This window comes from Mustela putorius, unplaced genomic scaffold, assembly GCF_011764305.1.
Source record: "Mustela putorius furo isolate JIRA1106 unplaced genomic scaffold, ASM1176430v1.1 tig00000870_pilon_pilon_pilon, whole genome shotgun sequence".
NCBI classification, from domain to species: Eukaryota; Metazoa; Chordata; class Mammalia; order Carnivora; family Mustelidae; genus Mustela; species Mustela putorius.
In genome coordinates, this window is record NW_025421503.1 from 3393296 (window position 1) to 3410881 (window position 17586).

General features: G+C 34.7%; 1 protein-coding gene across 2 annotated transcripts in view; it reads right to left on the minus strand.

Annotated features, from left to right (window-relative positions):
• The window catches only part of CHM (CHM Rab escort protein), a 230206-nt gene that overhangs the window by 133761 nt on the left and 78859 nt on the right, over positions 1-17586 (minus strand). For both annotated transcript variants that reach the window (XM_045085590.1, XM_045085589.1), the window contains 3 exons: positions 12961-13077; positions 12337-12457; positions 10416-10641 (listed from right to left, as the gene is read on the minus strand). In XM_045085590.1, coding sequence (XP_044941525.1) covers positions 10416-10641; positions 12337-12457; positions 12961-13077 — 464 coding nt within the window. The remainder of the gene's footprint in view (positions 1-10415; positions 10642-12336; positions 12458-12960; positions 13078-17586) is intronic.

A 17586-nucleotide genomic window follows, 5' to 3' on the forward strand; every position in this document is an offset into this window, starting at 1 on the left:
TGAGCAGTCTGAGATTCCTGTAACTCCATCAAAGTATCATTTTGTGTGCCCTGATTAAATTAATTTCAGGTCATATCTCTTTAGACTCTTTCTGGTCATTTCTGAGTACTAATGTCATTCATACCTACATTACACACTCTGGAACCTGATGAAATACATTTTTTTAATTTTGTAATTGGTTCATAAGTTTGTATTTTCTTTCCTCAACTACAGTAAACACTCTTGACATTAACATCAAAGTCTACATATTATTCTTTTTCATTTACATCTACTATATCTAGGAAAGTACTAGGCAGGGAATGGATGCTTTAAAAAATAGCAGTGCACGCAAATGTTTACAGCAGCAATGTCCACAATAGCCAAACTATGGAAAGAACCTAGATCTAGATGTCCATCAACAGATGAATGGATAACGAAAATGTGATACACACACACACACACACACACACATGGAATACTACACAGCTACCAAAAAACCCCGAAATCCTGCCATTTGCAATGACATGGATGGAGCTAGAGGGTATTATGCTGAGCGAAATAAGTCAATCAGAGAAAGACTATTATCAAATGAGCTCTCTGATATGAGGAATTTGAGAGGAAGGGCGGGGGGGGTCATTGGGGGTAGGGAAAAAATGAAACAGGATGGGATTGGGAGGGAGACAATCACAAAACAACCTGAGGGTTGCTGGGGAGGGGGTGTGTGGAGAGGGTGGATGGCTATGGACATTGGGGAGGGTATGTGCAATGGTGAATGCTGTGAAGTGTGTAAGCCTGATGATTCACAGACATGTACCCCTGGGGCAAATAATACATTATATGTTGATAAAAAAAACAGCTGTTGAATTAAATGGGAAGAAATGAAAATAATCAAATTTACAACAAATGACATAGATGCTTATTCACAACTTTTCTGTCACTCTAAATCTTTCTTCTTCTTCTTTATCAGAACTGGGCCCAGAGAGAAATTACCCTGGTTACTTACTCTTTATCTGTGTTCCCTAGACAACCAGCAACACTTGGAAACTTAATAGGAATGCAAATGTTCAGGCCTCACATCAGATCTAAAAGTCAGAAACTCTAGGAATAGGGCCCAGTAATGGTGTTAAATTTTGACACAGGTAAAGTTTTGAAAACTGCTCTACCACTTCTTTGACATCCAATTTTTTTACAGTAATCCATAAATACCTATTATTCATTAATTTATCCATCAAATACTTAATGATTAATGTATACCAGGCAGTGCATAAGGCAATCTTGTAATATCTTCTAATATCAGGGTTTTTAAAAATATTATTATATTTAGTAGATAAAAGACTACTGAACTGATTAAACAGGGTCAGAAAACCTGCCACCTATTTTGTAAATAAAGCTTCTGGAACACAGCCATGTCCATCCTTTTACATATTGTTTATGACTGCAAATAGTTTCAATGGAGACCACATGTCTTACAAAGCCAAAACTATTTACTATCTGACCCTTTACAGGAAAAAATATTTGTTGACCTACTATATTAGAATGCCAAATCGGGCTCACTCCCTATTTCAGCCTCATACTTACCCTGATGGTATTCTACAACAGCAGCAGCAGCAGCAGTAATAATTATAATAGTTATACTAAGAGTAATAGTAAAAACAGCTAACACTTATGTAGTACACCAAGGCAATCAATGTTTTAACCACTTTCTAGATATTCATTCAATTTCACCCTTATAACCTATGAGGTAGATGCTATTATCATCCCCATGAAAAATAAGGAAATTGGATCACAGAGAGATTAAGTACCTGGCCCCAAGAATACACAGCAATAAATGGCAGAACCAGGATTTTACCCCATTGGTCTGGCTCTAAAATGTACCCTCTTGTTCATTATACTATACTTAACTACTTCTACTTCACAACACTAGAGCATAAATATCTGCTTCTATCTATCCCAACAGATGCCTGTAAATTACAGCTCCAACAGTAACATTTTCCAAGTTTTCCCATCCCTCTCTTGTATTTATACCTCAGGAGCAACTCTACTATAAACTCTTTAGGACTTCTTCTTTTCATAAGCTCCTAAGGAATTATTATCTGAGTAAGAAATAATGTTTTCTTTTATTGAAAATTTATAATAGTTTTCACTCCCTGTTTTTAGATCATGGATGAATATAAAAATCTGATAACACTTTGAATTCCTTTCATAAAGACCCACATAGAACATTTTGTATATAAATTCCAAGGACCCATAAACCTTAGATTAAGAACCTTTGGCATAGCATATCTCACTGCAGCTTTACTCAGCTGCAGTGTTGCAAAACAATAGTGTGTAGTGATCCACAATGAATATATTTCTTACTTAACCATAAGTTTTATGCATTCAATATTCATTTAATTAATGTTTCTGTTGAATTCACTTTGGCAATTTTTAAACATTTAATTTCAAATATTTAAGGCTCAATTCAATAATCAAGCTTTACACATACAATTTGGACTAGTCAAATCTACCAATTAGATACAGGTCATTTCCACACGTTTTTTAGGTGTATCATGGAGTTCTACCTATGACACTGAGGTAGGGGGCGAGGAACCAATGGGGTTGGGAACATCAAACACAGGAAAGGTAACTAGCCTCCAAAACATATAAAATCTAACTGCTACTAGGCTCCCCTACATTAGCGTTTATCAAATGCAAACATACAAATTATATGGATGAAGGGGAAATTTATTTGCTCGTGATGTTTTTCCTTTTACCTTTATCTATTAGGTAAAATGGGGGAAGTTGAAAGAATTTCTTTATTCATCTAAACTGGTATTTCCTACTGGGCACAGAATTGGAAGACATTTCTAAAGATTTTTTTTTTTTTTTTTGGACAGGCAGAGATTACAAGTAGGCAGAGAGGCAGGCAGAGAGAGAGAGGAAGAAGCAGGCTCTCCGCCGAGCAGAGAGCCCGATGCGGGGCTCGATCCCAGGACCCTGAGATCATGACCTGAGCCGAAGGCAGCGGCTTAACCCACTGAGCCACCCAGGCGCCCCTGGAAGACATTTCTAAGAATACTATAAGAATGACCCTTAGTCTCACCTGCCTTTTTTGGGGAAGTCACTATGTATTGACAGTAAGAAAAGAAAGCATAGCAAATTACAAATTGTTAAAAGCTGATAAATACCATAAATGGTTTTTTTAACTCCCCTAAATAACATTTTCATTAATTATCTCCTTTTAATTTTTTCAGAAAACATTTAAAAATTGTGGGGCACCTGGGTGGCTCTCAACTTGATTTCAGTTCAGGTCATGATTTCATAGTCATGGGATTGAGTCCCAAGTTGGGTTCTATGCTCAATGTGGAGTCTGCTTGTCCCTCTCCCTCTGCTCTTCCCTGTTTGTTCTCTCTCTTTCTCAAATAAAGAAATAAATCTTTTTTAAAAACTGTATGAGATTATTTAAGAGGTAAGTCATGAAGAAAGCATACCAGGAAATCTGGTTTCTAGCCTCAGCCAGTTTTTATCTTCCCTCATTTATAAAACTGGAGCAGTCAAAACAGAATGAAAGCATTCTTTCAATTCTAATTTTTTTTATATTACTACCAGATTAGTAGGGAGAATTTTACAAGAAAAGAAATTAAAGAGAATGCTACTAAAGGGAAATAATAATGTACTCTTAAAGTATCTAGATCTATAATCTAACCCATACTTATGTGGGTAGAAGGGCAAGAATACTGTGCGCTGACTTTAAGAAGTCATCTCAATTTTGCTATGACTTCACATGCAGCTGAATACATAAACTCATAAAATTTTCCATTGGTAGAGTCTTTGGTGAATTTTAACATTTCTCTTGGTTTTCCAACTGGTTCAGCCAGGATAACAAATGTCTCTTAGATTTCTCAAAATTCCCTGAATAAAAAGTGTTGGTCATTAGAGAATAAAATAGGCAAGTTACTTTGGTGTGAGAGATGTCTTCTAAGGAGTTCTCCACATATAACAATAAAGCAGAGGAGAAAGATAAAACAATATAAAATACCTTCCAATTTATATTAAAAAACAAATTCCATGATTATAAGAAAATCAGAGGAGCATCTATATGGCCCCTTATAGGCATTATTCTTCAAGCTATTACTGAATGAATGTATCAAGCGGGAGATTCCCTTTCCTGTCTTTCCATGGTGTTCCTATAATCTTAAACTTACATATATTTTGGACTTTTGGTGTTCTCTCATTCTCTCTTTAAAAGCTGTAAGTTAGAGATCAACTCGTGTTCCAAAATTTCCTGAGGCAGATCTCCCATTTGTTCAATTTTCAACAGTCAATATTCAGAAAAATGTCACTTGAGTACAAACACCTAGTAAAAAGTATTTGGTGGTGATTTCTACATGTGTGTGCACACACAATATATTACATGTTAAAAGTAAAAAAAAAAAAACCCACAGCCTTTATGCTTTAATAATCCTACTAAAGGAAAAAAGGACAGAAAATCTAGGCTACTCAAGAATAGAAGACTGAATTACCCAGTAAATTATCAGCCGAATACACTGTTTTTATAAAAATCAAGTAACAGTCCCTGGGCTGTCTAAATCTACTAACAAAAATGTGTGAAGTTTGATACTATATGTGGAAAACCCAAATCTAATCAAGGAGGAAAAGAATCTGTACTCAGAAAACTACCAAGTACTCATGAAAGAAACTGAGGAAGACACAAAGAAATGGAAAAATGTTCCATGCTCATGGATTGGAAGAACAAATATTGTGAAAATGTCTATGCTACCTAAAGCAACCTACATATTTAATGTGATTCTTATCAAAATACCATCCATTTTTTCAAAGAAATGGAACAAATGATCCTAAAATTTACATGGAACCAGAAAAGACCTCGAATAGACAAAGGAATATTGAAAAAGAAAGCCAAAGTTGGTGGCATCACAATTCCAGACTTTCAAGCTCTATTACAAAGCTGTCATCATCAAGACAGTACGGTACTGGCACAAAACCAGACACATAGATCAATGGAACAGAATAGAGAGCTCAGAAATAGACCCTCAACTCTATCGTCAACTAATCTTCGACAAAGCAGGAAAGAATGTCCAATGGAAAAAAGACAGCCTCTTCAACAAATGGTGTTGGGAAAACTGGACAGCCACATGCAGAAAAATGAAATTGGACCATTTCCTTACACCACACATGAAAATAGACTCAAAATGGATGAAGGACCTCAATGTGAGGAAGGAATCCATCAAAATCCTTGAGGAGAACACAGGCACCAACCTCTTCCACCTCAGGCGCAGCAACTTCTTCCTAGGAACATCGCCAAAGGCAAGGGAAGTAAGGGCAAAAAGGAACTATTGGGGGAGGGGGAGTTCGGGAAAGGGTGGTGGGGTTATGGATATTGAGGGGGGTTTGTGCTGTGTTGAGTGCTGTGAACTGTGTAAACCTGGCGGTTCACAGACATGTACCCCTGGGGCTAAAAATACATTATATGTTTATAAAAAATAAAAATAAAAATTATAAAAGTGTGAAGTTTGTTTGATCCCACTGGTACTGTTCCATGTCACAGGTTATAACACATTATGTGAAACCTAGTCTGAACTAGAAAGTAGTCTACTATGGTACCAACCACACAGATAACAGAAATAAGTTAGTCAGGGCTTAAAAAGGACTTCTGTTTGGAAGATATATTGTGAGAGTCTAAAAACCTATATACTGCATATATATCCTATCCAGTGTGCCAGAAAAAATATTAACCAACTAATATATGGTAGGGAAAAGTCTAGGTTTGCTAGACTACAAAAATATATAGGTTTCAATTTTTTCAACTTTTCTTCCAAAACAGTCTAACTTATGTCATATTAATGGGTAGGAAATAGTACAATAAGTAAGCTTCATATATTTTATTAAAAAAAAAAACTACCAGGGTACCTGGGTGGTTCAGTTGGCTAAGTGTCTGACTCTTAGAGTCCAGCTCAGGTCATGATCTCAAGGTCCTGGATGCAGCCCAGCTTCGTGCTGCCCAGTGAGTGGGGAGTCTGCTTATCTCTCTCCCCTTCTGACCCTCTTCTGCTTGCTCACTTGATCTCTCTCTTAAATAAATAATCCTTTAAAAAAATATACCTATTTAAATGGACAAAAACCTCAAAGGGCGTTTACTCATGAAAGTTATCTATAGTAGTTAAAATGTAATACTGTTTATGCAGAATTCATTTAGAATACAAGGATATGACTTACAAATGTCTTTGAATCCTCACATAAATATGCATGCATGCCATTTATAACAGCAGCCTTGATGAGTACCCACTTTAACTGGCTGAGAAATGCTTAGGCTTATAATAAAACAGAATACAGAATGGTGGTTAGAAATCACAGAACTGGTGACACCTAATTCTGATAACCTGGTGATAGAAAGTGAAGGCTATGATGTATAGATGGTAGTAGTGTTACGACTTTAGGAGAGAAACAAAACAACATTTATATGAAATTATAAACTAGGATGCAGAGAATCAAATGTAAAGTTAAGTTACTATCCCTAGGCTAATTTATTTTTATTTTAATTCACATACTTATGTATATGTAGAAGTGTATATATATTTTATACACCTTACAGAATTCATATTTACTTTAATTATCAAAGAATCACCCAAAAGTTTAATATACTACTTCAAAAATAATGGAAAAATGCTTTGTTTTTAATCAACTATCTATACGCATATACATTTAATTATAGAATTCCCTGAAAGTGTCGGTTCAAATTGCAGAGAGTGAGGTATAATTTTTATAATAAACATTAAATCTGTATCATACACAAAATTCTGAGATACACTTTGCAGAGGAAAAAAAGATATAAAAGGCTGATAAAAACTCAGGCTTAAAGAGGGTACGGGGCACCTGGGAGGCTAGTCAGTTGAACTTCTGACTCTTGATTTTGGATCAGGTCCTAATCGCAGGGCTGTGAGATCAATCCCTGGCTCTGGACTTGACCTGGAATGCTTCTCTCCCCATCTCCCACTCCAGTGACCCCTCCACCTACTCATGCGCACGTGAGCATGCACACATGTGAGCAGGTGTGCAAGCGTGTGGTCTCGCTCTCACACTCTCTCTAAAATAAATAAATCATCTTAAAAAAAAAAAGAGAGAATACAATCATTTCCAGGGAAAATGTCTTTTTTATCTAGGATCCAAGACATATAAGGTCTCATTTTGAAATTCCTTATCAGTATAGGACAAACAAAACTTTTTAGTGACTTTTCCCTTAAAAACAACAAACACCAATTAGTATTTACAAGATATAAATATGATCTGAATTAGGAAAGGAAATAGAGAAATTTAGTGGAAAAATAGGAATGAGGTTAAAAACTCCCTTTTCTGAAATCTTACCATTTGTGACAACATGGATGGAAGTAGAGGGTATTATACTTAACGAAATAAGTCAATCAGAGAAAGACAATTATCATATGATCTCCCTGATATGAGGAAGCTGAGAGGCAACATGGAGGACTTGGGGGAGAAATTGACAAATCAAACATCATAATGGGAGATTTCAAAAATACTGTATTATTGGGGCACCTGGGTGGCTCAGTAGGTTAAAGCCTCTGATCCCAGGGTCCTGGGATCAAGCCCCACATGGGGAGCCTGCTTCCTCCTCTCTCTCACTGCCTGCCTCTCTGCCTGCTTGTGATCTCTGTCAAATAAATAAATAAAATCCTTTTTTAAAAAAAGAATTACCTTTAAAAATACTTTATTATTGGTAGATGAAAGGGGAAAAAAAGCTCAATAAATTTGCAAATCACAAAAAAACTTGCAAATTACAACCCAAAGTCTACCTTATTAGGCTCCAAGACCAATAATTAGAGAACCCTGTTCCCAAGAACACATTCTTCTTGAACACAAATGGAAAAATTACAAAAATTCATGCTATAATAAGTCATAAAATAACGTTCAAAGTATTAATACCACAAAAACGTATTTTCCACAGCAGCAATGTCCACAACAGCCATACTGTGGAAGGAGCTGAGATGTCCTTAAACAGATGAATGGATAAAGAATATGTGGTATGTATATACAATGGAGAATATGTGTATGTCTATACAATGGAGTATTACTCAGCCATTAGAAAGGATGAATATCTACCACTTACAATGACATGGATGGAAGTGGAGAGTATCATGTTATTCAGAGATAGACAATTATCATATGGTTTCACTAATATGTGGGATATAAGAAAGAGGGCAGAGAACAATAGGGGAAAGGAGGGAAAACTGAATGGGAAGAATTCAGAGGGAGACAATCCATGAGAGACTCTTGACTTGGGGAAACAAACTGAGGACTGTGGATAGGGAGGAGGATGGGGAGATGGAGTAACTGGGTGATGGACATTAAAGGAGGGCATGTGATGTGATAAGCACTGGGTGTTACATGCAACTAATAAATCATGGAATATATATCAAAAACTAATGATATACACTATGTTGGCTAATTGAATTTAAATTTTAAAAAAGCTTATTTTTCAGACATAACTTAATTTTCTCTAATAAAATTAGATTGTAAGACCAGAAGAATGAACCAAATCAGCTATTTTAAAACCTCTCCTAATGGGGTGCCTGGGTGGCTCACTCAGTTAAGCACCTGTTTTCAGTTCAGGCATGATCTCAGACTCCCAGAATCGAGCCCCACATCGGGCTCCCTGCTCAGCCAAGATTCTGCTTTTCACTCTCCTGCTCCCCATGCTTGTGCTCTGTCAAATAAATAAATAAATCTTTAAAATAAAATATAAAATAAAATAAAATAGAATAAAACCTCTCATAGCAATTCATGGGTCAATGAAAAAATCAAAATGAAAACTAAAATATTTAGACTGGGGCACCTGGGTGGCTCAGTGGGTTAAAGCCTCTACCTTCAGCTCAGGTCATGGTTCCATTGTCCTGGGATCAAGCCCCCCATCGAGCTCCCTGCTAAGCAGGCTGAGCAGGGAGCCTGCTTCCTCCTCTCTCTCTCTCTCTGCCTGCCTCTCTGCCTACTTGTAATCTGTCTGTCAAACAAATAAATTAAAAAATTTTAAAAAATAAATAAATAAAATAAAATCTTAAAAAAAAGATATGTAGGACAAAAAGACAATGAAAATAATACATAACTGTGAAGAGTCAAAACAGGAGTTGGTACTTTATCATCTTAAATGCTTATATTAGAAAATTTTTTAAAAAGATATATATTTAACATTGGGTTTCATCCTAAGAATTGGCAAGGACAGAAAAGGGGAGGGATGAGTGGAACAAAACCCAAAGAAAGCAAAACAGGGATAATAAAGAATGGAAATGAACGAACTAAGAACAAAAGGTATAATAGAAAGAATCAAAAAGCCACAAAGGTGATTCTTTGAAAACATACTAGAGAGGCTGTGAAACTTGCTCAAGGCTACATGGCCAACGAATGGAGAAGCCAGGACTTAAATCTAGGTAGTCTGTCTCCATAGTCCAGATTTTTCACTACTCTGCTCCACTGCCTTAAAAGTGCTACATATAAAAAGAAAGGATTTTTATGTTTGACCACATTAATCTTAATGACCTCATGTATCATGGATACCATAAAGCAAGATATATACAACACATAAAATTAAGAAAAGATCTGTATTCAGAATAAAAACTCTTATAAATCAATAAGGAAAATACAATAACCCAATAGAAAAATGGGAAAAACATAGAAACATGCATTTCACCAAAAAGAAAACATGAATATCCAATAACCATATGAGAAGATGCTCCACCACATAAGTAATCTACAAAATACAAAATAAAAGTTTAATGTGAGGATATTTCATGTGAGTTGGATTGAAAAAAAACTTAAAAATCTACTAACAAACATTGGCAGAGATGTAGACCTATGGAAATTCTTATCTACTGATAAACTGGTTTAATGCTCTGGAGAAAAATTTGGGTACTATCTTGTATGAACATTCATATGCCCCATGACTTGGAAATTCTACTCCTAGATATATATCCTAGAGAAATTCTTGAACATGTATAACCTGAAACATACATAAGGATGTTAATAGCAGAAAAACAAACAAAAACAAAAACAAAAACAAAAAAAATCCTGGAAACACCTTGTGTCTACCAAAAGAAAAATGGAAACATTATGGTGTATTCACAGTGGAATACTACATAGCAATGAAAATAACTATAATTATGCAAAACAAGGACAATGCTTTGAAACATAATATTGAGTGAAATAAGGAATTTACTGTAGGGTTTTATTTTATGAAGTTCACACACAGGCCAAACTGAATATATCATTTAGATAGGTAGGTAGGCAAATATAGAGATTTATAAAAGAAGAGAACAACAAAGTATGCTTGCATATACAAAAGCTTGAATAAATCTCATTTTTGTCTTTTTAATTTTCATCCATTATTTAAGTATTACCTTATGAAGAAACAAGAGAACCAATGTCAATCTTACCTGCAGAAACACTGAGGAAGCTCTCCTTGGCCATATAAAGGAAATAAAAATGGAGTGTTGCCATAACGTCCAAGACAGTGAAGAAAGTTTTTGGTAGCTTTGAGACCCTCTATGGTATTGCTGGCTTTCTCTGATGTCATTGCAATTGAATGCAGGACAAAGTACTGGAGGCTGGGGGTTAATTTCTGTGTTTTTAAATACTCGGAAAATGTAATCTCCTCATAGGCTATGTAAAGATAAAAATTTAGCAATTAAAATCAGAACCAAACTTCATTTTAAAAACACTGCACAAAATACATCAAGCCTGTTCAAGACACTTTGCAAGGGACCAAGGTGGTATAATACTACATTTTGAACAGTGACCACAGATGTTAAGGGAAAAAAAGAACTAGAAACAATTTTACTATCTTAATTGAACTAAAGGCACAATTTCCAAGCTTTAAATGATGAATCTTTATTTAGTATTTTACAGACTTAAAAGAAAAAACTAGAAAAACATTAAATAATCATTAACCATCACAATAGGTTTACATAAGTGGCAATATTTACTTTGTTATCTTTAAATTTCCAAATAATGTCAATAATTTTTTTAAAGATTTTATTTATTTATTTGACACAGAGAGAGAGAGCATAAGTAGGCAGAGAGGCAGGCGAAAGAGATGGGGAAGCAGGCTCCCCGCTCAGCAGAGAGTCCGACGCAGGGCTCGATCCCAGGACCCTGAGACCATGACCTGAGCTGAAGGCAGAGGCTTAACCCACTGAGCCACGCAGGTGCCCCAATAATGTCAATAATTACACTTTGAAATATTAAATACATATGACAAACGGCAATTTTTTGGTGAAAACAGTGATAGAGCGATACTTAATTTTTTTGGAAATGTATATTTCTTACTAAAACTAAGAACAATAAACTATGACTAAAAAGTAATGAAGTTAATTTCTGTGTGGCTAATGGAACCAGTTACTGCTTTATATCACACCTCAAAACAAGGGACCTAGAAACTACTAATTTAAAGATGAGGGGAAAAAATGTAACTAGACTGTTAGTGGTAGGAAATACAATTCTGTTACAAAAGAAAAAAAGTAAAGATTATAAAAATTTACTGAGGTAACATAAGTTTACACCACTGTGAAGAATGATTTGGCAGTATCTTATGGACATGAAGCTTTAAGAGTAAGAGCTTGACTTCTAATATTCCATCAAGTAAAAAAAAAAAAATACTGCTATATTTCTCATTGTAACTTTATAAGTGAAACATCAATAGAATATTCTGATTTTGGATAATGTTTCCAGCCCAATGCGCTAAAAAGTATAAAGCTCTGATACTGAGATATTCAATTTTCAACAGACTCTGAAGTAACCGCATGATATGGGTCAAAGCCAAGACTAAACTCTAATACAGTGGTTCACACTCCTCATACCATCTAGACTCTTTTTTTTAATCAGTCAAAATGAGTTAGTCAATATACCAAGCAAAAGTAATCCTGGAAAAATGAAAAAATACACAGATTTTTTTCACTGCTGAAAAATTAACATAACAATGAAAAGAGACTTTCATCTATGAAGAATTAGTTGACAGCAGTATTTAATTAATACGAATAAAAACTAAACACCCAGCATAGCACTTCCACAATGATGAAAACATTCTATACGTGTACTGTAGCCATAGTAGCTAATAACCACATGTGGCTCCTAAGCACTTCAAATATGGCTAGTCCAACTGAGGAACTTAATTTTAAATTTTATTTAATTTTAATTAATTTTAATTTAAATAATACATGTTGTTCATGGCTAACCTACTGGATAATGCAGAGTAAGAAATGTACTTTAACAAAGACATGAGTGGCTTACGTCAGAGCAAGCATATTAAAATAAGAAAGTTCAAATAATTAGAGAACACAATTTAATGGAAAACAATACCTTTATATTGATCAGGATGTTTTTCATACTCCATACAAAATGTAAGAAACTTCATTAGCATTCGTTTTTCTACCATAGTAAGTTGTTTGCTATTAAAGACATCTGCTCTAGAACAAGGAACCTGAAAAACATTATTGTAAGTTAAGAAACTGCCTCCTAGTGATACAAGTATTCCAAATCACATTTTTTCCCCTTTAACTATAACAAGATCAATATTTCCATTCTAGCCATCTGTGTTACCTTCCATCAGTTCTAATGGCATCTCTGTTGGGTTCAAAGCTAATTAACTTGTGAGCTCTTTTACTTAATTCTGCCAAGTTGCTCTTTATGCCATTAAAAGGCCAATGGCATGTCACCCCTAACCGGATACAAATGACAGCTCCAATCTAGCAATACTGACTAATATTAGCCATTTCTCAACATCAACATCAGGCTTCAGAATAACTCATGAAATTATTGACAGTAGAAATTTTAATTGAGTAATCTCTTAACTTTATTTTTCCCATACGGGATTGGAATTCACTGCTTTGCCAGGAAAATAACAATCCTATTTGCTTATCCTTCCAAAACAAATCATAATAACTTAAGTTCATACTCTGTCGCAAAACTTGAGTAGCAAAGTACCTGTTCCACTCTTCCTTCCCGAAATGCAAGAATCCTGGTAATATTTTTGAACTCTGCATATCGACTTACATTAGATTTGATTAAAAGATCAATTAGCAATCCTCGAGAATACAGCAGCTGTACAAAGAAAATATTTTACAAGATGAAGTAAAAGGTAAAATTGTGGAAAAATTGATAAATGCTAAATAAAGACATAATTCCATTATATTTTTAAATATCTGTAAAAAGCATTACACATATTAATATTGCAGTACATTTTTATTACAGGTTTACAACTGATTATCTGAAATTCAAAACCCAAAAAACTCTGGAATCCATAGTTTTTCCATAAATAGTTTGACAACAAAATGACCCAAACTATTATAAGGCTCTTCTATCTTTGCCCTGCTTACTGTGAATATTCGTACATCTGACTGCAGAAATATTAATAGGTTTAATTAATTAGTTTAATTAGTTTAATTAAAGACTGCTAAGAATGTTGCCTCATATATAGCATACCAGCACATGTAGTGTTTTACTTCCCAAAATAATTTTTTAAATCTAAATAACAGAACACACCAGGCCCAAGGTTTTGAATAAGAGACTATAGCCTTATATAAGGGCAGGTGGTTATTAAGAAGACACCAGCTCGCTGGACTTCCTCACCAAACAAAAAAGAAAAAAAAGTGGTTATGTATTTCCACCACAAGAGTTGAATTTTAAGGTCCCTCTATAATCCTAGCAGTCTAGATTTATATGAGATATATCTTTCTCAAGAAGTGAGGATAATAGTTATTGCCAGCATGCACAATAGGAATTGATTTAATCTTTCACATCTCTCATAACCAATATTAGACAAAAACAACTTCAACAGTATTATCTTGCCTGTTCTAAATTTAACCACATGGTTAAGTGCAACACATTCGGCAAGGTCCCATACTGATATACTTTTAAGTGTCTGACTCAATAAATGTTAAAAATGTAAATGTTACATTTCTAATAGGGGAGGAAAAAAAAAAAAAACAATCAGCTTTAATACAAAGAGAAAGGGAATTTCAAAAATCAATCCAAACTGTTAGTCTGAGCATCCAAGAGGTCAGTAAGGACTCTGAAAATCAGTATTAGTTAAATGAATTTTTATAAAGCCCAACAATGTGCAAAACAAAACTGGCATTGCTATTTTTTTGGGGGGGGGCTAACCAATTACCCTGACTAAATACAGCATGTTATTTCATTATCTTCAGCCTAATACCCTACACAACTGATACAGCCCATGATCTGAAGAATAAATTGCCAAATATTCTGTAATTATAATAAAAAATAGATTATTCAAATACCTAATTTGTTTAAAAACAATACTTGAAATTCAATGATCCCTCAGTAGTCACAATAATTTCACAAATATTAATACAAACATAAAATGTATTTTCACTTAATAAGATCTAGTAAAGCTTAAGATTTAATGCCAGCTTAAAAATAATGCATTTAAGAGAACACATTTCAATTAAAACTACACTAAACTTTTGTCTGAAGCTTAGTAATAACAAGTATAATATTTAAACCTAAGCCGCTTTTTCACCACTCTCTAAGTGATCTAACAGAAATTTCAGTGATGAGAAGCTAAAGAATACCAAGTATCCTTCAACAAAAAAATGGATAAAGTTGTATACTATATATACACAACAGAATTACTTGGTCATAAAAGAGAATGAAATCTTGCCATTTGCAACAACATGGTTGGACTCAGAGGGTGAAATACTAAGTGAAATACATCAGAGAAAGACAATCACCACTTGGTTTCACTCACATATAGAATCTGAACAGAAAACATTTAAACAAAGAAACAAAAAAACAGACTCTTAACTACAGAGAAAAAACTGGGTGGTTGCCAGAGAGATGGGTAGGTGTGGTTGGATGAAACATATAAAGGGAATTAAGAGTTACAAACTCACAGTTATACATGGAGAATAAAAGCACAGCACAGGATACATAGTCAATAATATTATAACAATGTTACATGGTGACAGATGGTGAGTAAGCATGGTGAGCAATGAGTAAATGTACAGAAGTGTCTAATCAATATACTGTAAAACTGAAATTAATACAATATTGTATGTTAATTATACTTAAGTAAAAATAAATAAGAATACTTCATTTTGATTAAAATATTGAGAATTAGATTTAATAATTAATGTATCATCTTTGCTTCACATGGCCATGTTGGTTCCATAATAATTAAGGGTATGGACTTCTAAGAAAAGAGTTTTAATTCTATAAACTTTGACCTTGATTTTCTCTATTACTCTAAGAAGTATATCATACTATAATACTATATATACTATATAAATATGATAAGTATTTTATTTAACTAACCTATAATAATACTATACTCACTATATAAAAATGCTAAGTATTTTAACTAACCAACCCTGAGTAGTACAAGACTACTTGGGGTGTGGGAGGCGGGGAGGGAAAAAAATGAAACAAGATGGGACCAGGAGAGGGAGACAAACCATAAGAGACTCTTAATCTCAGGAAACAAACTGAGGGTTGTGGAGGAGTGGGGGTGGCTAGGTGATGGACACTGGGGAGGGTATGTATGTACTATGGTGAGTGCTGCGAATTGTGTAAGACTGATGATTCACAGACCTGTACTCCTGTAGCAGATAATACATTATATGTTAGTAAAAAATTCTGAAAAGAAGAAATAGGAAAAAATGCCTATATTTATGTGGATGTGTTCTATAAAGCACCACAGTAATGTGTCAATTTTACCATAATGACTTTGAGATGGAATGTATGTAGAAATGTCAAGTAGTTTGGAGACATCAAACTGAATTTTAGGAAAAAGGTAGGGCTTGAAATAGATATTTGGCAATCATCCTAAATGTAGATGCAATAACTGAAATTAGGACCGACTTTCCAAGGAGTAACTGCCCCAATATCGTGGAATGTACTGCTTTCCACACCACAGGTACTCAGTAAATATTCGCTAAATGACTAACATTAAAAAATGATAATAAATCTCTTATATTGATATGGCTCTACATTCTTTAGCTATTGCTGCTTTTACAGGATGAATTTATTATTGATTATTTTTAAATATGTAAAACCATGAAAACTATTATGTAGGACAAAGTACAACTGTCTTGACTGCCCTAGACACATCTTTTTTTTTTTTTTAATTTACCCTAAAAGAACCACTATTGTGATCCAGTGAAAATACCCAGAAATCTTAAGTCTCCTCAAACATCTTAGCATCTGGGGCACCTGGGTGGCTCAGTGGCTTAAAGCCTCTGCCTTCAGCTCAGGTCATGATCCCAGGGTCCTGGGATGGAGCCCCACATCTGGCTCTCTGCTCAGCAGGGAGCCTGCTTCCCCGTCCCTCTCTCTGTGCCTGCTTCTCTGCCTACTTGTGATCTCTGTCAAATAAATAAATAAAATATTTTTTAAAAAAGATGGATAAAAAAAAATCTTAGCATCTAATTAAACTATCTCTCCTCCACTATAATCAGCATTCACTTTCTTTTATACAAGTGAATAATTTCCTACATTAATCCCAAAAATTGATACAGCACCATCTTCTATCATTTTCCTTTGCAATATTTATACTGTATTTCAGCTACCATAAGGGATAGAAACTATTATAAACTAGTGTTGATTCTTAACCAACATTTGTATCATCTTTTAAGTTAGACATTCCAAATTCCTAGTACCTAATTAAAAATGAAAATTCCAGAACAAAGTCCATTTGTCACTTGAAATCGTTTTTTTTGTTGTTGTTGTTTTATTTTTTGGTTTTGTAAAACTTATTTTCTGTTCAAGAGAACAGGAAGACCATTAGTAAACTATGATTAAACTTCACCCAGAAATCAATAGCTAAGGTAACATTAACATGGAAAAAATGCTACATTTCAAAGCACGACAGGGGCACAGTGGCTGGAGAAGGTCGAACAGATGGTGCAGAAATAATAAATAGGACCAAAGTAGCACACAACTCAGAGGAGGACAGAATTAGACACAGAGGGAGCTATGTGATAGAAAGAAACAAAGGGTAGTAAAATTTACTCACATTTTTAGGCATCAGGTTCAAAGAGAGCAGCAGTATGAGTGTATGGGATTGTATCAGCAAAATGTGAGGAATATGCAATTACTCTCTCTACTCTGTAACTGGGAACTTCAAGAGAGCAATTAAATTGAAAAGCCTAGTTTTGAGGCAAGTCTATGTTATTCACCATGCTTTCCTACTTCTTTTTAATTTCTTATTGTTTGCCCTCAATTTATGGGATTTGATCTGTTTCTTTCTACTTTCTCCCAGCCCTATTTCTAACCTTTTTTTTTTTTAAAGATTTCCATTTATCTACTTGAGAGAGAGAAAAAAGAGAAAGTGTGCACACACAGGAGCAGAGGGGAGGGGCAGAAAGAGAAGCAGACTCTCCAGTGAGCAGGGAGCCCGATGTGGGGTTCAGTCCAAGGGCTCTGGGATCAAGACCTAAGCTGAAGGCAGACAATCAACTGAGTCATCCAGGTGCTCCCTGTATCTAACCATTTAAGACCATTATCCTTGCTGGTTTTCTGTTCTTTTTGTGCTAAATTAACCTTGCTTCCTATAAACCCAATACAACATTGTACCCTCCAAAGACTCAG